Consider the following 22,649-nt stretch of genomic DNA (forward strand, 5'->3'; position numbering starts at 1 on the left):
GGTGTGTGTGTGTGTGTGTGTGTGTGTGTGTGTGTGTGTGTGTGTGTGGAGGGGGGGGAGTATGTTTTAGGGTTACTAAAGGAATATGGGATGGCTGTACTTTTTACAGAGTAAGGGGGAATGTAGCATTTGTCTCATGAAGAGTACATGATAAATGTTTTGCTGATGACTGTGCTGGTAATGTGTCAGGCTCTATCCACCCACGGACTCCTTAGCACCACTATACCAAGGGAATGGTTTTCCCCTAGGTAATTAAAGATCTGTTTAAGATAGGAATATGAATAGGAACATTTCATTATCATATTAACCTGTTACTGGTTCTGTTGATAAAAATGTTCAATCAAATATTTTGTTCAGAGGTCACTTTGGCAGGGAAAACAAGTTTTCATTAAACTTTTAAAGATAAATGATGAGAATATCCAAGGGATTTGTTTTGTTTTGAATATTTTAATTTTTTGACAAGAGAAAATAGCCTTTAAAGACTAATTTGCTGAAGTTAACATAGCTTTTCTTATTTTAAAAATTATCTTTAAGTATATTATGAAGAAGATTGGAAAACAACACTATCACAATACAGCGCTTTAATTGAAATAAGCTAATAGGGCCAAAATCATGTGCTTTTTAATGGGTAATGCTTTATTGCATCAGAAAGGAATGATACTTACTCTTGCTTCCGTTTTTCTTATGTCTCTTTTTCCTTTAGTTTTTTGTCTGGGGTCATTTTTTTGGGGGGGGGGTTATAGTAATGGTGTATTCAAGTCTCAGAACTAATTATGAAAGACAGAATGGCGGGAGTAAATGTCTTGCTATATTTATAGCTCACTAGGAGATTTGCACTAATGTGTTTTACTGCAATAGTCAGGGGTCCATATTGGGTTTTGTACCTACCCCCATCCTCTGAGTTAAAAACATGTTTTATTTCCTTTCCAAATGATTTTTAAAAATAGGTGGATTATGTGTGTGCATTTGAATTTTTTTTTTTTTAGACGAGATGTGAAATGGAGAAGTATCTGACACCTCAGCTTCCACCAGTTACTATCATCCCAGAACATAAGAAGTACAGGAGAGACAGTGCCTCAGTTGTAGACCAGTTCTTCACGGACAGTGAAGGGTTACCTTACAGTATCAACATGAATGTCTTCCTCCCTGACATCACCCACCTGAGAACTGGCTTGTACAAAACTCAGAGACCATGCGTAACCCACATCAAGACAGAACCTGTGACCATTTTCAGCCATCAGAGTGAAACTACTGCCCCTGCCCCAGCCCCAACCCAGGCTCTCCCTGAATTCACCAGTATATTCAGCTCTCACCAGACTGCAACTCCAGATGTGAACAACATTTTCATCAAGCAAGAACTTCCAACGCCAGATCTTCACCTTTCTGTCACTCCCCAGCAGGGCCAGTTGTACCAACTTTTGAGTTCACCGGATTTAGATATGCCCAGTTCTACAAACCAGACGGCAGTAATGGACACACTTAATGTCTCCATGCCAGCAGCCATGGCAGGCCTTAATACACTCACCTCAGCTGTTCCACAGACTGCAATGAAGCAATTCCAGGGTATGCCCCCCTGCACATACACAATGCCAAATCAGTTTCTTCCACAACAGGCCACTTACTTCCCCCCTTCACCACCAAGTTCAGAGCCTGGAAGTCCAGATAGACAAGCAGAGATGTTGCAGAATTTAACACCCCCTCCTTCTTATGCTGCTACAATTGCTTCTAAACTGGCAATTCACAATCCAAATATACCAGCCACCCTGCCAATTAATTCACAGAACATCCAAACAGTCAGATACAATAGAAGGAGTAACCCAGATCTAGAGAAGAGACGAATCCACTACTGTGATTATCCTGGTAAGTCATCTCACCTAGTAGAGCACCAGCCATTATAGTTAGCATTTTTGTTGCTCTTTTAATCTTCAATTTTAAGATTAAAGCTTCTTAGGAAAAATACTACTTGTCAGTAACAAGATCAGGCTCCCTATTTTTATTCTTTCATCAAATTTAGGATCCAAAGACATGCACTGCTAATAATAGGTACTGGCATGAAAACTCAAGTTTTGGGGGGGGGGGGTAGAGACAGGCAGGAGAGAGGTGTTTTTAAATGTCACCTTCTAAAAGACAAAAACAAAAATACAAAATCCTTAAAGAAATAATTTTAGACAGTATATGTAAAAGTGGAATCCTGTCAGTACTTCTGACAGTTTACTGGAACTTTCTCAAATTTTAAACAACTTGTCAAATTTCAATTTAAGTATTGAATTTCTAATCTTTGAACTGTGAACCTAAACCATGGATCTATATGTACATCACATACCAATTCATGAAGTAAAGGAAAATTTCTCTTTCTGTCATTACTATACATACTAAGATTGAATGTGATGTGCTCCTAAGTTCTACGTTGGAAGATGACAATTTTTAAAATTAGATTTTGAAACTAGGCTTAAATTTAACTTAGTTACTTGATTCTCTTTTGTACATATTTTAAAATAGATCTTGGGGGGAGATTTGGGTGGGTAGAAGAGAAGGAAAGTGAGACCTCTTTGCCCTCATTTCATTTTTTTTGACCTGGAAAGAAGTCTAAATTTTAATGGTTTAAAATGGGATTTTAATAGTGTTATTTTGTAACTACATATGTGATCCTAAATATGAAGTGACTACCACAATGTAGGTTTGGACAAGTTGCTGACATAAGATAGTTTCTGCCTTTTAATACAGGGTGTAATTTATTTACTGTGGTACATGATATGGCATGACAAATGCTGAATGAAGAAACAAATGTAGACATATGGAAAATTGCTGTAGTCTTGGGCAATAATAACTAAGTTGTTAACTCTAAAGGACATTTGAAAATTTTTTTAATTTAAGGATATGTTACTAAATATCTACTGGAATGTCAACAGAATTTTCTAGTTATAACTAGGGTCTCCAGGTAAATTTTTGTAATGACCTTGTATAACAACAAGTTCTTAATGTTTTTTGACTGTTGTAAAATTTAAAACTTCATTTTAAATGTAAAAAAACTTTACATACTTATTAGTCTAATATGAGAGGTTTTGTCTTGATTTTTAAATATTGAATCATCAGACCGTAAAGATTTCAAAAGAATCTACAAAATGACAAGCTATTCCTCCTCTCTCTCTTCTTATTTTAGGCTGCACAAAAGTTTATACAAAGTCTTCCCATTTAAAAGCTCACCTGAGGACTCATACTGGTATGTAATTTTCTAGTTAATTCTGGGAGTTGTGTAAATATTGTAAGTGGTATTCATCCTTTTAAAAGCCAAAAACCTGTTTGATCTCTTCTTTCTCCTGTCAACTTTATTTTTTTTTTTTAAATGGCCTATCTTTTCAGCATGGGCTTGGCTCAAACCTCTAGTTAAGTTAAAACATTTAGGACAGTATGGTTCCAGAATGGTTGAGAGAGTCTTAAAAGAAGAGGTGGCCCTGTCATTTGGCTCTCAATTCTTTAAAAATGTAAACAGTGATTTTTACTAATGGATTTAAAAACCTCAGTGGCGCATGTTATTTCAGGTTTAAAGCTTTATTTTAAAAAAAACAAATTTTTCTCCTTTGGGAAATAATTTATCTGGTGATCTCTCACCATAATTACTAAATAATTTTTTTCTTTTAGCTGTTTAGATATAATTGCTGTGCTAATATTTTTAGGTTTCACCTTCAGTTCAGCTAAAAATACCCCTTTTAATATTCATTTTTCCCTAGGCAAGTGGGACTTAGAAAGGTGGGGTTAAAATATTAAAATATGTGGTCAGGAATTGGCTACAGTTTGCAAGCAAGAATTTTATTTTTATTTTCCTTTAGATATATGGGGAGATGACATAATATTTTATTTAAAGAGAATCTGAGACTTACCCAAGTTAAGAAAAGTGGAACTAATATATTTTAGAACCTTTAAAAATAAAAGTATTTTTGTACTTTATATGTGTATGTGTGTATATATCTATAGATAATGGATATAAAGATCTATACACACATGCATCTTTTCCATAGTCTTGGAAACTGTTGTTTTTTAATTTCTAAAATTATGACATTGATAATTTATTTGTAGCAATATTGTAATCTTAGGCAAGTGCTATTGATAGTATATATTACAGCCAATATATTTATGATGAAGTAATAAAGTGTTATTTAAAACTGAATTTAAAAGCAAACCTTCATTTAGGATGGGGAAGAGAGCTAGATACTAGTTGAATAATTTGATATTACCTGAAGTTGAAAGAAAAGTTTAATATAAGCAATGACCTAGCAAAATGTATTATTCTGTCATTGCTATGGAAACTAAAGTATTCAACAGTTACTTTGAATGGTTTGCTGGATTAGTGTAAAGACTTGAATCTCCCCAGGCTAGATGTTACTATGGAAATTGAGTTTTGATAAATGAAGTAGTTATCTCTAACTGCTGCATTAAAGAAGTAAAAGCATTTGAACAAAGGTCAGTACTTGAACAGACTTTAATAGGAATAGATTTGCGGACATTTTGTACCTGTGGCAGGAGTCATGACTTTATATTCTAGAGATGACAACACCATGTATTAGAACATTAAACACTTTCTAATAGATGAGATATTTTTATTCAAGAGTCCTTGGCCTTTTGATTGATTGAGTTTGAAAATGAAATGAAGGGACATCTTCACTAATACTTAAAAATAGCAGATTGTTTTGGCTGATGCTGGATGTGACATGATAATGATGCAATAACTTAAAATCTTATTAGAAATAATTAAATATGAAGGACCTACTGTGTGCAAAATTCATAAAAAGATAAAAATTAAATAATTTTATTCTGCTTGTTAATCAAGAAAAATTAACAAAATGAAGTTTAGGCATAAGATAATGTTGAACAAACATACGTGATAAAAAACCCAAGAAAGATAGTGTTTTTTCCCATATGGCCTTTATATTTTACTTGGAAAAAAATCTTGAGTCTTTTTATTGGGTTTTAAGATGATGATGATGATGATGATTGACTTTGAAAATCTTTGGTGTGAAATAGGGAGCAAAATTGATAAAAAGTAAAGAGAGGTTGTAGTTCAGTTGGTTATTACTATATAATTATCTTACACTGCCCAGTTGGAGCCAGTTGTATCTAAATAGCCTTTCAGCTCTGTCAGATTTTTAGCACTCTTAAAACTTTTAGTGCTGATCTGTAGGGTTCAAGAACTTGACCTGTTAAAGCATATTGATAACAAACAACTCTTAACAGTGACTTTCTTTGTGGATTGTAATTTTTGAAACAAAGCAACATTTTTGAAATAAAATCATTCCTGGCTTGATTTACAACACATCAATTTTTTTTTTATTTACTAACTAAGAAGCTTTTCCTTCAACATCTAACAAGTGAGTGAGGCCATGTAATCCAGTTTAATAAAGTTTTGTTTGATAGTCTTTCAAATGCCTTGGGGAGGGCTTTAGCAGACTTGTTCATCTGGCTAAACCCGTTCTTCTGTAGTCATAGAGCACTGAAGTTGTTTTCTCCTTATTCTGAGTTCCTAGACAATGCCTTTTAAATTTGCTTGTGCTATCTCTTTGCATGCTCCCCACCCCCTACCAGTTGTGTCAAATACGTCTGCCTTAAGCAAGTTAAGATGCACTTTGTTTTCCTATTGAGGTTTGAATAAATTGATCATTTTTATCACTTTATCAAAGTATTTTTTACTCTTAGTTTGTAAATTTTGTTTTATTTCTCACTGATGTAAATTTAGCCTATTTAGGACAGTACTTAGAAATGTTTTTAAGACAATAACTCAGCATTTCTTTCTTTCCTCACATCATGGGAGGTAAATAATAGAAATATTATAGGTTTCTTTTTATAAAAGTGGAAGTCGGGGCTTAGAGAAGTTATATTAAATTTTTGGTTTTCTTGAATCCTTGTCTGTTTTATGTATTGAAAAATATTCTCAGAAAGAGACTATAGACCTCACCAGATTTCCTAAAGTAAGTCTATGATGCAAAAAGTTTTAAAAAAAACCTTGATCCGTGGGTATCAGAGTCAATAGTTTTCATCAAAAGTGTAAGCTCTAATTTCTTTTAACAGCTGTGCCTTCATATCCTATTAATCTCAAGTCCTCCTAAAATATTCTTTTAAAATCCTACACTCTGGTTTTTTCTGTTTATCTTCTTGATTCTCCTTTCATCCAACTAATTTGCTATATAAATTATCATAAATTGTAGAGAAAAGAACCAAATCATTGCAAACCGATGACTTTCTTAGGTACATGAACTTACCTAACTCAGGTTTTTGGTTTTTTGGAAGATTTTAAAATTAGATTTAAAGTCAATAAAGGGTTCAGGACAGTGTAACATGAAGGAGAAAAAATACCTTTTTTGTTTTGTTATTGTTAGCTTTAAAAAAAATTGAAAGGGTATTCCAAAAAATCAGTATTTTGGGCAACAAGTTTGATTACTATCTTTTCCATTAGGTGTTGGCTATGTTTTAAATATTTTTGCTGGGGAAAACTTTTTTTTTTTAAAAGCCCTTTGTTTTAAGTGATCTTTTTTTTTCACTTGTTTATCATATGTATTTTGTTTTTACTATATTTTCTAGTCACATGAAGATCCTGTATTAATTGAAAATTTAGCTAACATTTAGAAATTATTCCAATGCCATCTTGTATGTAAAGAAGGGAAATTTGTACCTGGAAGCCTATCACTTAGTTGAAGGTTATTTTTTCTTTACTTCATCTAGAACATGGCCCAGAACCAGAAAACTAGCAATAAGTCTTTGAAAGTAATCAAAGTATGATACCAAGTTCATATGCTAAAGAAAGACCATAATCTATTTTCTCAGAGCCTACTTATTCTTCAGATTAAAAACCAAGAAAAGACCTCAAAAAAGCCCTACGTCTCAAGGGCATCTAATATAAAAGCAAACAACTCTCTAGGCTTCGATAGGACATCTCCCAATATATTACTGAGTTATGATGCATTTAGTGAATTAAAATTTATTTTTGAAGAATTGGATCATATTATTTGCCACTTTAAAGTTTTACAAAAATTTTACTTTGCCAACAAGTACAAGCTCCATTTTGTAAATGAGGAAATTGAAATTTAAGGCTATATAACTGATTAAGTATGTAGTTAATTTCTGATGTGAAGGTGAGTATGTGTATTTAATATTTGCATATAATATACATATCTAGATAGATGTATGCATTAGTTTTAAAGAAAGCTTTTGCTCTGAAATGATTTAAAAACACTTTATTTCAAAGAATGGATTTAGTACCTGGCAAATCAACTCAAGGTTATCAGGGGTTTCACCTTAATATTTTGATAACTGAATTTATTTCAAATATTGATACATTTTCTTTAGGAATTTTATATATATATATAGTTATATAGTTATCCTTTGTGGATAATGGCATATGGAAATGCTTAAGAAATTGTATTAAATTCTGTAAGCATTTTTAAGGGCCTAGTATATTCCAGGCACTATTCTAGGCATATAGAGTGTTCAGTTTTGTCAATTAGGATATTTTTATCATTAAAATTTGATTTTGCTGTAGTAGTAATAGTTGTCCTCGTCATAGTCTTAGTAGCAGCATAGTAGTAGTAGCAGAAGCAGCAACACATGTGAACAACTACAGTTTTATCATGTACTTTGTGAAACTGGTAAAAGATCTAGAAAACTTAGGTATTTATAGGATGAATTTCCTTTTTTGTTATGGAAATTATGGAGCTCTGTAATAGATAAGAAAAAGTGAAGAGGTTATTCTTAGTCTACCTGTGGAAACTATATATCATGGGTCTAATCTACAATTGGGGAAAAGAGTTTACCTTGCTAGAAATTGCCTACAGCATTAAAATCACATTCAGATACGCCCAAACTCCAAAAAAAGGGAGTATTTACATAAGAAGTAAAAAGTTCTTAGAGATGACCTTGAAATGCAGTCCTCTGTAGAATGAAATATAAGATCTAAAGATAGCATGTTGATTAAGTTTAAAATAATTTTATCATTTAAAAAACTTTTCAAAAAGAGCTTTTAGAATGGAAAAGAATAATTTTGTTTTTATGTTTTTATATTTAATGCCTGATAATCCAAAAGGACGACCTTATACCTAAGGTAAGGCATGGATGTGCCTAACACATTAAAGGTGCTTAATAAATGTTAATAATTTAAAATAGAAGGTGTAAGACTGTGGGAAAGGCATGTAATTTATATTAGTATCCCCATCCTTCTAACTCTTGAATAGATAGTATCCCATCAATTTGGAAGATGACACACCTGACTTTGTTAAGTTGAGAGTCAAAGGTGTGACTATGCTGTAAACAAATTCAAACTTTTAAGGATGAGAAGGAACCTTATAAAGTAATCCAGTCATTTATGTAATTCATATATATTATCTCACTTCACAAAGTGCTTTTCCTGCTTGTGAGGTAGGCAGATGACTGACTATTTTGATGCTTGGGGTTCTTCCTGTTTAAAAAAAAAAAAAGGCAATTTAAAATATTTTGAAAAATTAATATATATATAGTAATAGCTTATGTGCTATTTCTTATTCACAAAGAAGTTGTATTTTAAAAACATATTTTATTAGAAACTTTGTTACCAGAAGTAGAAAAACTGTTCATTACAAAAATGTTTCCTGCTTAAATTGTATCTTGGAAAGACACACCCTTGGTCTGTTTTAGGAAGATCCCCAATACTTGACTAAACCTGAAGAGCTCCATACTGTCTATAACTAGGATCAGTTATACCTGAACCTCAAAATCCTTTTCAGTGATCCAGAAGGGTTTTATTGGTTCTGTTAATGAACCCAGTGTATCTTCTTACTGGGAGGCAAAATCTTTTTTTAATTTTTTTTTTTTTTTGATGGTAGCTTTTTATTTTCAAAATACATGCAAAGATAGTTTTAAAAATTCACCGTTGCAAAACCTTATATTCCATATTTTTCTCCTTTCCCCTCTCCCCTAGACAGCAAGCAATCCATTATAGGTTAAACATGTCCAATTCTTTTATAAACATATTTCTACATTTATCACGCTATACAAGAAAAATCAGATCAAAAAAGAAAAAAAGCAAGGAAACAACGACAAGTTGAAAACATTATATTGTGATCCACATTCAGTCCCCATAGTTCTCTCTCTGGATGCAGATGATTCTCTCCATCACAAGTCTATTGGAATTGCCCTGAACTACCTCTTGAAAAGAGCCACCATCCACTCAATTGATCATCACATAATCTTTCTGTTGCTGTGTACAATATTCTCTTGGTTCTTTTCACTTCATTTAGCATCCATTCATGTAACTCTCTCCAGGCTTCTCCAGTAGCATCTGAGGCAGAGTCTTTAGATGAAGAAAAAGGCATAGGGTAATGCAAACACACATGTAATATGTAACTTTCCTCATGCTACGTAACAATTTAGAAATATGGTTCAAGTTTATAACTTGGTCACAAAAACTAAACCTCTTAAGATTCTGTTTAAACAATTCAGTCTAAAATCTGAAAGGCTCACTCAGTAAGAATGTGGCTGATCATGGAAACAAAACAAATCCTTGTGGAATAGAATGTCTTAACTGGGAAAGCAAAATGTGCACTTTTGAAATGACTTTAAAATTACTTATAGGACAGCTAGAAGGCTCAGTGGCTGGAGCACTAGCCCTGAAGTCAGGAGGACCTGAGTTTAAATCTAGTCTCAGACACTTACGCTTTTAACGCTTCCTAGCTGTGGGATCCTGAGCAAGTCACTTAACCTTAATTGCCCACAGCAAAAAAACAAAAAAACTGCAAAGCAAGTATGCAGATTAATTTATTTGAAAAGAATTTTAAGTTGAGAGGAAGTTAAAATTTTAATTGTCATCATTCTGATTGAGAAAAGACTTCCCTAGAGAAGTTGATCCAGTAACAACAAAAAAAAAATTATCTAAGTACAAATGGTATTTAGACACTTGTCATTTTATTTGTTGGCGTGGAAGCTCCCTAAAGTATAGGCAGGAGATTAGTTTGTCTTGAGGTTAAATGATTTGCACAGATAATTGTGTGTTGAGCAGTACTAAAATTCTAGGTCTGTCTGATACCAATGTGGGACTTGACACCAAGCTTCCTATTCAGTGAAGATAGAGTAGTAGTGTTTTGGGACTTCAACTATAAACACCAGAGCAAAATATCATCCCAAAGAATATAGTTCCTTAATCACGTCTTAAATTTTTTGTGTGTCATGGACTTTTTTGGGGGGGAGGGAAGGGTCAGTGTACTTGAAAGTTTTTTAGTTGAAGTCTGTAATCTAAAAATAATAGTTTTTAAACAATTGAAGCTCTAAAATTTCAGTGAGAGGTTAGAGGTTAGTGAAACTTCACCCCCAAATTTATTCCAGATTAAGAAACTCTTAGGTTTCTGATGGTACTTTAAGACTGAAGGGCTTTGGGGTAATTGACCTCTGAGGTCTTTCTGGTTCTGAATCTAAAATCTAGTTTATCTCACAGTCCATTAACAGTTCTTACATTTTAGGTAATAAAATACCCATGATACAAGAAAGTTTGTAACAGAAATAATCAATGAGAAACTATATTTTCCTTTGAAATAGTGCTTTAGAATACCAGGGAGCTCTTGAGTGTTGACTTAACATGTCAGTGTTTGAAATTGTTTATCTGTTCTCTACAAAAACTGAAAAATAAGTGATAGGTTGAGCATTGACATCAGTTAAACAAAACATATATGTATATACATATAATGTATATGCATGGTACATGAATAGTCATTAAGACCTGGAATGGAAGCTATCGGTTCTCATTTTACTTCTGTATTTCCCCTTATTTCTCAGAATAGTGTTGGTACCTATTAGACACAGTAAGCATAGTCTGATTTTATGTGGCTCATTTTTCAATTTCATTTGTAATTTAGAAATTTTATTTATTTGGTGTGGATATCTGCCCATTGACTCAGCTCTGCAGTCCTTCTCTGTTTTAATAAAGGATATTCGAGAATTGTTGTGGTCAGTATTTTGCTGTGGATCCTTTTAATGGACTTTCAGATTAGATGACCAACATTCACTTTGATAGGAGGACCTGTTAGAGTTTGAAGATCTAAGATCTACTTGTATAGCCTTCCAGGACTTAAGTTTCAATTATTGCCGTTGCAGTCAATGACTGGATTGACTTATAAAATTGGCTTTCATGACTATTTTAAAATGATGCAGAAAAGTGTTTCTCCTCTAGAAGCATTGCCACATCTCTTAGAAGAATCTTGACAACATTCTCATGTAATAAGTATTAGCTATGAAGCTGATTAATCGGTTCATTTGTTCTTCAGGTCCTTCTCAATCAACAATTTCCAATTGCATTATCTGATTTTAATATTTTGACTAGTTTCTGTGCATTTGGCAAATACATTGAGATGAACAGCCATCTTTTAAAATAGTAGCTTATCATGACTCTTGAGAGATTTACAAATACATAGTCTTTATGCAGAATGAAACTAAGTCGCCTTTGGAAAGAGGGAAAATGACATTGATTTTTCTCTCACCTTAACTGCTACTTTTAGAAATGTATGACAGTTTTGTCTATACATAACATTCAGAATTGCCAAGGTGAATCTTCTTTTTAAGTTGAGACATCTTAATCTTAAAACGAGCTTCTCTGCTGCCAGAGTTCTCACTTTTGTGGTTCCAGAGAGTCTAGGTATTTAAAATCCCAATGCTACCCTCCATTAAGCCGCCACTCTTAAGCTAAATTTCACTAGTGACTTTATAATCAATGCATAGTTTAGAACAATACTTATGTATTTTTAAAATCATTCAAGACAGCTGTTGTCTATTTTGCAAATGGAATATTTAAATGTGATACTGAGGCAAAATTAGTCAGCTGTTCTTAATGTCATCTCTTAATTTGCTTTCTTAAAACATTTTCTCCTTGTATAGTTATGTTCAAAGCTTTACTCTATGAAGGCTGTTTTAGGTGCATAATTAACTTAATATTTTTCTTAAAATATTAAGATTGCTAATTTTTCATATTTCTGAAAAACAGAATTATGTGATACATAAAATTAAAGAAAATGGGAACTTGTTTTCCAAGTTGTGAAAACTTAAAAATTACATTAACTGCAAGAACTTTTAAAAATACTTTTTTTTTTTTTTTTTGCTGAAAGAGACTAACAAAATATTGAAAAATTGATGGCATTGGAAAGAGGTTTGTGCAAAAATCCAATTAAACTTATGAAACTTCAATCTTGTTGAAATATAACTTTAAAGGAAGGCAGTTCAGTTTCCCAGAAGTACTGTGTATAGTATTTCTGGCTGTGGAAGAAAGGGTTAGAGTGTGCTATTTGGCCAGAAGTTGGTACCAGTTTCCTCCATGGTGTTTTACTTGAGCCGTGTTGACACTTTAACAAATCCCATGGAAGCTTCCCTGAAGTGGAGGAGGAGCTGAGTTTTGCTTTTACAGTAAAATATTTGCTTGATACAGTGATCAGACTCTAATAACTAAAGTCTAAGAAATCAGGGTTATTCTTGGTTGAATTGATCTATAAGCATACAGATTTGGAGTAGAACCAAAATTTCAGAAACGTAATGGCTACTGTATTTCACACAATCAGTAAAGTAAACTTTTTGACTATTGACAAAGTCATATTGCTTCATAGCCAATAAAAATATCGGACAAAAGGGTCTACTGTCCCTTGTTGTTAAGGTAAATCCTGACAACCCAGTCTTTCTTGCTCATTAAATTCAGCAAAGGGTTCGAGTGATTTCTTTTAAAATAAGGTAATTGTAAGCAATTTTTTTCTCACCACAGAAACCAGGAATAAATTCCTTTCTAATAAATAGCAGAAAAGTACATATCTAGTGTACTTGGCTCCCAAATTTGTATATTTTTTTTAATGAGGAATTTTTTTAAAAATCCTTTTCTTTCCTTGTTAAAAAAAAAAAAAGCCTTATTTTGATTTACTTGTAAATGTTTTTCAGCAAGAGCAATAGCTATATCTGTAAGTCAGAAATTAAGTCCTCCTAAATATGTACAAAATAAACAGGCTTAAAATGGAAGTAATCAAGGCGTACATATGTCCTGTTCCTCCAGGAGACAGCTGTTTGGTACAGTGATTAGAGGTGTAGGCCTGGTTCAGAAAACTTGAGTTAGATGTTATTGGTTTGTGTGATTCTGGACAAACAAAACAATTCATGTCCATTTTGCCTTTGTTTTCCTCAACTCTAAAGTGGGAGTTATAAGAGGAATTCTACTTCCCAGGGTATTTAGAATCTAATGAAATAAAATACTTTTTTTTTTTTTTTAAGCTCTTAGCATGGTATTTGGCAGGTAGGTAGGTCCTATATAATTGATTATTCTCAGCTCCATTTGTCCTTTGTTTGCTTTAAAAGTGAGCAATCGTTTGGTGTTGAAGTAAATAATTGAAACATTGGAAATGTACTTACAGGATGAGTATCTTAGCTTGGGTTGAAAATATATTTAAGTTGAAATTCATTTTGAAGTGAATATGAAGGAACTAAAAAGAATTTTGATTATGTGCAATTTTGGAATTAGATATTTTTATACCTCCTAATACATATAAAAATTTAAGATATGGGAGGGAGCTTCTGCTTGGAGACAGAATAATTTTTTTAAAAAAAATACTAATTCCCACTCTTAGTTATGCACTCTTTTATCTCAGTGCATAAGAGACAGAAAAGAGTACAAGATAGATTTCAACCACTAAGTTTAACTGTTCTAGAAAATAATAGGAAAACATTTTTACTTCAATCACTGTAGCCTTTTTTTGGGGGGGGGGCCTGGCCTGGTATATAACCTTTTATTTAATGATTCTATTGTTTTGCCAGGGCATACTTATTAGTATAGCTGAAATTGTTATCTACAAATTGAAGCTATATCATTTGGTCTGAAAAATCTTTAATTTTAGCATCCAAATAAAATTTCATTGCTAAATTTAACATTTAATAAAATACCAGAATACAGATATTTAAAACTATTAGATTTTCCCCTTTTTTTAAATCTCTTCCTACTCTCTTCAGCCCCAATATTTTAAAGTCTTAACTGCTGGACAGTACAGTGTTATATATTGATTTTTGTAGACTTTTTAAAAAAAAACTAATTTACCTTTTCATATATATTTTGATATGTAAATTTACCACTTTCTGCTGGATCTTTTCACTCTCAAGTTAAATTTACAACTATTTACCAACCATAGAAAATTAAGTATCAATTTAAAAAAAAAATCTACTTAGCAGATACTAAGTAAACTGGTCTTTGACAAGATTAGTGATTTAATCACTTCCAAAAGTGGAAAAGTTTGATATTATTGAGAATAGAGCACCAAAAAGGCAAGACATGTTAACAAATGAATTGATTAGTGTGATATAAATTATGTTCTGATAATCTAAGAGCTAGCTTTTTCACCTGTAGGGTGAGAAGGATTAGTCCCAGTTTATTAACATCACATATATTATATCTCCCTTTTCTTTGAATCTTGCCTTTTCATGAAAACATTAACAATTGGAAATAAAAAATCTCAACAGAAATGGTGAGTTATCATAAATGAATGCTATTATAATTCTCCTTTTCCTTGTTCTGTCTTGGGTGATACTATGTTTTATTTGAATGTGCCATCTAACGTACTATTCCTTAATTGTTGCAGGTGAAAAGCCATACAAGTGCACATGGGAAGGATGTGACTGGAGATTTGCTCGCTCTGATGAATTAACACGTCACTACAGGAAACACACAGGAGCCAAACCTTTTCAATGTGCAGTGTGTAACCGGAGCTTCTCTCGCTCTGATCACCTAGCTCTGCACATGAAAAGACACCAGAATTGAGATGAACTGTTTCTTGAGGCTTGTCAGAGTCTATGCAATTCATTATTGATGTTATGCAGTTAGATTTGGCAAATTTTTAACTATGAACTTACATAAAGAAATTGAAAACTGGAAGTGTATATTTTGTATATTTGAGAGATAACAGGGAATATGTTATATTAATACCAAAGTGTTCATTTTAAGAACTTGATATTGCGTGCTGTAATATATATGGCTTTATTTGGCAGGTTTCATCTCTTAACAAGTAGTCACATCTCAAGACCTTGAGTATGTAGGTTTGGGTTTTTTGTTTTGTTTTAAAGGGAAAAAAGGGAGGGGGAGGGATTATGTTGGAAGGGGATGGTGAACTTTCGCCTTGTTTTTAACATAAGCACCGGCATTTATTGTGACCCTCTTTAGAACACAAATGAGTTTGGCAGGCATAGAATGGAATTATGAATTACATTGTCAAGATTTTACTTGACATTGAGTTGTTTTAAATGTTCTGGAATTCTTTGAAGAAGCAATGTATGTGGAAATTCACAAGCAGCCATTGAACAAAGGTGTGGGGTTTTTTTTGTTTTTGTTTTTTTTAAAGAATGTGTTGCATATATTTGCTATACAAATTTTTGTAAATGTCCAGATCAGCTCTAGGATTATTACAAGTTTTTAGAATTCTTGTAGAAAAATCAAAAGTACTGATTTGAAAATAACAATATTATCTTCACATGGAATTTGTTTTTAGTTAACTTCTTCAAACACTACCAATGTTACTTTGTTGTAAAACAAAACAAAACAAAATCCTGAGGGGAAAAACACTGATAATCATTCAGATGTACTTAAATACAAAATTTATGCACTGATTGAAATAGGGTTGCTTAAAGGGGCAAGGCATTTTACATAAATTGTAAATGGCAGAGATTTGATGAGGATAGTTACAATATATAAAATGTTAAACCTCTTACAATAAGCTAAACACAGTATCACTAAAGAAGGATTTATGATGCAGTTTTTGTATACTGAAATGTTAGCTTGTGCAGTACTATTGGTTCAATGCCAATTTTATTTTATGTGGATGTTGCATGTACTTTATAGTAATGTACAGTAAGATTAAAAAGACACAGTAATTTTACTTAAATTACAGTGCAGTCTAGTTAATCCATTGTTAATATTGACGCAGTGTCTGCCTTTAAATATTAAATGACATGTTGAAAATTTAAGGATGCAACTGCTACATTTATGCAATATAGAATAGTAATGTAATGCTGTTAACCAAAGGGCAGAATAAATAAGCAAAATGCCAAAAAAGGGTCTCAAGTGAAAAAAGAAAATTTAATTTTGTTTTAAAATATGTTTGTCTCTATTTATTTTGTGAAAGTATAGTAACTTTTTTTTTAGAAGACAATTTTACATACACTTGATAAATTATAGTTTGTTTGTTAGAAAAGTTGCTCTTAAAAGAAATGTAAATAGTTAACACATGGTGTAAATAATTTTGTAAGAGGCTTAATATGTTTATACATGGAAACATACATATAAAGCATAAATTGGTTGCTGTTTTGCTTCTTTTCCCCCCTTATTTTTGTATTGTGGTTTTCCTATGCAAATAATGGAGCAAACAGCTGTATAGTTGTAGAATTTTTTTTGAGAGAATGAAATGTTTATATATTATGACAATTTTTTTTTGAAAAATAAAAAGTGCCTAAAATATTCATGGTGTTTCATTGTATTAAACCTCATTTTTGCTTTTGAGAAAGTAGTTTGTTATAGAATGATTAGATCATCTTGGTGAGTCACTTTAATCTTCAGTTTTGATTCCTCATATTAAACAAGGGACTTGGAAAAGATGAATTGAAGTCCCTTTTTTTTAAACTTAAGAATTGTCATAGTAACAATTAATAAATTCCATTCCTAAAGCAAATTGTTAAAGTTACTGCCTTACTGGGGCAATTAGTAAATGAAAAAATCCACAAGAATGTTTAAAGATAGCATTTTATGTAGCCAAAACATTCATTTAAGATAACCAAGATTAGATCTAACATGTAATTAGCCTTTAGAATGGAAGCATAAGGGGAAGCATAATTACTAACTAATTGTTCTATGCTCCTTGTGACTAAGATCAGGACTAAATATGGTTTAGCTTGTGAGTGGAGTTTGGAAAAAGGTCTATGACAGTCATGGTATACACAAGATTCAGAAAGTTGAGTTCAAGTAGTTCTCTGATACTAGTTGTGCGACCCTCTGCAAGACATTTGACCTTTCAATGGAGCACACATCTTCTCCCCGGACTTTCCCTTTAAGAAGTTGCATTTTATCTTTACTGGAGAGATAAGGAGATTGTCACAGTGGACCTACCTAGATGCCCTAGATGAATTCAAGTCACCTGACCAAGATGAATTGTACCCTGGGGATCTGAAAGAACTGGCTGTAAGATCCCTGAGTCACTGTCTGTGATATTTGAAAGATAGAAAATGGGAAAATTAACCCAAAATTGGAAAGAGGAGGGCAAAGGGAAAGAAAACGGAATCAAGTCTTAACTAGGCTAGTGAGAAATTCTGTGGGGAAAATTTCTTAGGTAAGTAGTGGCTACAAAGATTTGCTAAACTGGTAGATAAGGAGATTTTGGCAAATTTTTGGATAGTTTCGTGAAAGTGGAAAAATAGGTGAAATTATATAATTGAATGGATTGGGAACCATTGGGGAAAAGCAGTTAATGATTTGATGTCAAGATGGTAGGTTCTCCAGTAGCATATTCCAAGATCTGTCCATGATTAGCTCTGTGGTTTTTAGCATTCTTAAAAATTACTTTGAAAATGAGTATAAAGGCTCAAGAAGTATGCCAGTGACCAAAAGCCAGAAGGAATAGATAAGACATTGAGATAACGGGAACCAAAAGTATCTTGACAAACTAAACATTGAACTGGATCTTGTAGAAAATTGAGTAGTCAATGTAAAATCTTAAACATGGTGGTAAGAAGTTTCACAAGAACAAGAGAAGAAAGACATCTAGGCAGCAATTCTTAAAAGTTCAAGGGGTTTTAATGTAGTGCAAGCTATATGATACGTTAAGAGTCAAAAAAACGAAAGTGATTTTGAGTTGCATTGAAAAACATAAGATGCTGGTCCCATTGTATTTTGCATCATCACTTCTGGAGTATTAAAATAATTGCCCCATGATTTAGGGCATTTACATTTAGTAAGGGGGTAAATGTCCAAAAGAGGGTGACAAGTGTGGTTATGAGTGCATCATGTGAGGATTGGACTTAGCAATGAGAAGATTTGAGGGGCCATGAAAAGCATCTTGAGGCTTTTGAAGGGTTGTTACATGAAAGAGGAATTTGTCTTATTCTGCTTGGCCCCAGAAAACAACCAGAATTAATGGGATGGGAGATGAAAAGAAGGCAGATTTAGGATTAGTGTCAGGAAAACAAAAAAATAGAACTGTCTAGAAGTGTAATGGGCTGTTTCAAGGGATAATGGGTTACCCTTCCCTTTGGAGAAGTCTTCAAGCACAAGCTGGTTTGGTGTTATGGTGGAAATTTGTTCATGCTTAAGCTTTAATGACTTGGATTCTGTAGTGTTCCCAACACCAGAAAATCATGTGTGAACCAAAAACAATTTAGAAAGTTGAATTAGAGAAACATGAATGCCAGATTAAAGCGTGTGACGTTTTGATTTTTTGATATGGTAGATGTTTAAAATATGTTAAATTGATTTTTTTGTGTGTGTATTGGGTAATCATTATGCTTGTGAACCTTAGGGATGGAGTAAAATAGTCATTCATTTGTATAGTATCTTATGGTTTACAAAAGTTTGGTGCTGGGTGGTAGTGGTGGTTTATGGTAGCCTTCTTAGGTAAATATTTTGAATATGTTATTCCTTCTAGTTTTATAGATAGGGAAATTTAAAACTTGCCCAAAGTCACAAAGCTAGTACTGGTAGGCTAGTTTTGAACCTAAATCACTAGACCCCCAATTTTAATTTGTGTTTTTCTATCATATCACAATTCCTGCATGTTTTTGAGAATTTTACTCTGGCATCTCTTCCCCTTTCCCCTCCCCAATCCTCCCCTCCTCCCCAATCCTCCCCCCCCCCCCCAAAAAAAAAAAAAAGCACACTAGATAATAACAGAAAGCCTAAGATGGAGATAATGAGAATGAAGAGGATCAGGAATGGAAGCTAGTGGTGGCTATATCCTTAGAACAGATAACTTGGGAAACATGAACTGATTATGTACTATAAGTTTTTTCAATCACTATAGATACTATTGGCATAATTAATGCTGGCTTCTTAATTTTCCCCAATCATCCTTTTAGACTCCTGACTTCCTTTTCTTGTCCGTGAACTGAGATTTGATCATAAAGGACCTAAACTTTTTGAAACACCATTTTAAAGAACAAACCTCTGCATTCATTATGGTATACATTCTCTTAAAAAGAATTACCTTTTCCATGGAATTTGTCACTAATTCCTGTTTTCTCCATGAACAGAAATGGTAGCTTCAATTGTTGATGTAAAGGAGAACTTATGTGTCATGAATTGCTCCAAGAGTTCACTGATCTTTAATAACGAGATCCCCTGGGTGTGGCAGAGGAGATTCTTTCTTATTGTTCACATCTAAGTTAGGATAGATGGCCTCAGGAAAAAAAATCTATATTGAAGGTTGCCTGGAAAATCAGGTTAGACCCCTTTGGCAGTGTGGATTCATTTTTTTTTTTTTTTAATACATACTGAATTTATTGTGCAATATTATGGTAGAAGATGTTGGTCAAAGTCTAATTCTTCAAGACTACTTTCATAATGATGTTGAATATATAAAATTTTAAAAAATAGAATTTTAAAGGAAACCAAATATATTTGAAACCAGCATATAATTTTTCCCCCTATTTAAGTCCACAGATTCTCTAAAACATCCGTGAACCACTTAGGGATCTGTGTATCCCAAGTTGAATTTAATCGACTTATATTAGCTGATTGCCCTGTTAGATGGTACACTTCACTATTTAGGATGTCTAAATGACAAAGCCCTCCATAACCTAAGGCTACCATCTCTTATCTTGTCTTATACTTCTAGCCCATCACTTCTTTACTCACATTGTGTTCCTAGATCCATCCCTGGTTTAGTTTCCTGAAGCTGAAAGGTCCTTGACCCTCTCCACTTCCTACTCATGTGCTATACATTTGTCAAAACAGTTTTGAGTTCTCCCATTTTAAAGACTATTCCATCAGTGCAGTAGTATTTCTAGTGTGCCACTGTACAACTTTAGTTTTTACTGTTTGGAGAGAGTGTGAGTATTATTATCATCTCAAAAAACTCTGTGAGGACAAAGACTTACTTTGCATTCTTTGTTAACCTAATGAATGAATGCTCATTCAGCAAACAGTTGGAATAAGCCAAATATTCTGATTTGGGGGGGGGGGGGTATTGAGTTGTGATTAGGACTGGTCCCTATCCCAAAAACTTTAAAATATCTTTTGAACACCTAGGGAACATTCAACAAATTCTTGTTCATTGATTGTCAATTTAAGTAAAAAGAAAACCCACTTTGTTAATTATACATAACAAATTTAACCAAATTTAAATTTTAAGGAGAGAAGTCATGTTGTGGGCTTGAAGTGTAGTAATTGATAAAGAGAGCCAGCCCTAGGCTATAAAAAACTGTCATTTAGACAATCTAACTAGCAACAACATATCAATGACATTAACCTGAGCATCACATGTATAGCTTTTGAGTTTTTCTTTTTTTTTTTTAGCATGATGAATTGTTATGATGATAAAAGAAAATTTCATCAAATTGATATCTAAAGTATTTTTCCAAATAATAGGTTTAGTTGATTTTATTTTTTAAAATTTAATCATACATTTTGCTTATATGTGTTTTGCATAAAAAAATGAACAAACCCTGACTAAATCTTGAAATAATTGATCCAGTTTTTTAGCAAAAAGGACTATGTCTATATCCCTATTTTAGAGGAGACATAATCAAACACAACTATAAATATATTAAAATATTAATTCCAGTTTGTTACATGAAATAATTTAGAGGAAAGAGCACTATATTTCAAAAAAGGCCTTGGGTATGAATGAAACTGATCTTTTCTGGGCTTTAGCTTCTTTATAAAATCGCTATAGAAATCTTGTGGCTGGGGCAGCTAGGTGGTGCAGTGGACAGAGCACCAGCCCTGAAGACAGGAGAACCTGAGTTCAAATTTGGTCTGACACTTAACTCGTCCTAGCTGTATGATCCTGGGCAAGTCACTTAACCCCAATTGCCTCGGGGGAAAAAAAAATCTTGTGGCCTGAATGTAGATTTGCGTTTAAACATGATCTGGCCTACCTAATATGAAAACAGGTCAAGAATATCAGCTAAGACAGGAAAAAAATTTAAATTCTGCGATTACTTTTAATGTGCCCCTTCCCTCTGATTGTTTTTATAGTTGTGTTAGTGCATCAAGTGTTTTTCTGATTATATCACAGACTGTGATGAAATGAATTAGATCAAATTTGAACCCACATTTATAATTCCAAATAAGTGAATGTGACTTCTTTGGAATCTGACTAGTGGGTGCTTATCTAATCATCCTGGATAGTAAATAAGTTCGCTTATTTGCAGCAAAGACCAATAAGATCACTTTTGGAATAATCAAATTCACATTTGGGTCATAACGTCATAAAAACTGCTATATAGGGAGGGCCTAATTTAACACTAACCAAATGTAACCCCTGGTCTTAGAAGCTAACCAAACTGCTTTTTTGTTTTTTTTTTTCTTCTGTGAGACTAAAATGAAAGTTTAAAAAATTAAAGCCATAATTTGGTAATAACGACATACTGAGGGTATTAAATGTTTCTTGTTTAATAGGGGAAGCTTTCTTTCACAAGGAAATAGAATTTTTAAATGATCAAAAGTGATTGACAATTTTCGTTATCTGGGATTTGGATCTGTATCTTTAGCACAATGCCTGGCACATTAAGTGCTTAATAAAAACCTACTGATTGATATTACTACTATTTCAGTTGAAATGAAAATTTGAACTATATAGCCTGGAGGCTAAACTGAAGTAGTTTGACATTTCTTTCTCCAGTTCATTTTACAGTTGAGGAAATTGAGACAAACAGGGCTAAGTGACTTGCCCAGAGCCACATAGCCAGTCTTCTGAGAATAGTATTGAATTCAGGTTTTCTTGACTTCAGTCCTGGCACTGAATCTACTGCACCACCTACCTGCCCTGTATACGCTTCCTGACTCTTCCTCTCCCGGTAGTTTATTGACATCTATATAAAAGGGAGAGCTAGAAAGGAAACTGGGAAAGGAAGGATTGTAACTTCCATGATTCATACTAATCATTTTTGAATTGCTTCTGTAGAATTCCCCTAAGCCTCTTATGCAGATAGTCAGTTAGATGGCATAGACTCAGAATGAATCTAGAGGTTCAGATATATTAAAAAAAGAAACAAAGAAAGGAAAAAGAGGAGGAAGGAAGGAAGAAATGAAGGAAAGGAAAGGGAGGGAAAAAAAAATAAACAGTGGTTATATCCTAGTCAAATCATCTTGTCTGGCAGATGGACTAAACCAGATTGAAGGGTAATTGACAGAACTCAGATTGAAGAGTAACTGATAGAACCCTAACCTATCGGTGAATTAGGGGGATGTGAAGATTTCCCCCAGGGGAATGAGCAGACGAGAACAACTTATTTCAGTGGCCAGGAAGGCAGTGAAAATAGGTGTAGAGTACTTAGTGCTTGTTCAGACATCAAAGATGCCAAAGTTATACACAGCATTCAAGGCATCACCATTCAAGGTTATTCACTACATTCAAGACTATTGTCAGTCATTTTGACTTTTGTCTTGCCATTGGATTCTAATCTGGAAGAGAGTGAGTTGATGA

At 33.2% G+C, this 22,649-nt stretch overlaps 1 protein-coding gene across 4 annotated transcripts in view; it reads left to right on the top strand.

Annotated features, from left to right (window-relative positions):
- KLF5 (KLF transcription factor 5) overlaps positions 1-16,471 on the top strand; it is a 77,061-nt gene extending 60,590 nt beyond the window's left edge. For all 4 annotated transcript variants that reach the window (XM_051983921.1, XM_051983920.1, XM_051983919.1 and 1 more), the window contains exons 2-4: positions 987-1,860; positions 3,161-3,220; positions 14,604-16,471. In XM_051983921.1, the coding sequence (XP_051839881.1) occupies positions 999-1,860; positions 3,161-3,220; positions 14,604-14,782 (1,101 nt within the window). In that variant the 5' untranslated portion in view covers positions 987-998 and the 3' untranslated portion in view covers positions 14,783-16,471. The remainder of the gene's footprint in view (positions 1-986; positions 1,861-3,160; positions 3,221-14,603) is intronic.
- Positions 16,472-22,649: the final 6,178 nt, after the last annotated feature.

Source organism: Antechinus flavipes, chromosome 3 (assembly GCF_016432865.1).
Source record: "Antechinus flavipes isolate AdamAnt ecotype Samford, QLD, Australia chromosome 3, AdamAnt_v2, whole genome shotgun sequence".
Taxonomy (NCBI): domain Eukaryota; kingdom Metazoa; phylum Chordata; class Mammalia; order Dasyuromorphia; family Dasyuridae; genus Antechinus; species Antechinus flavipes.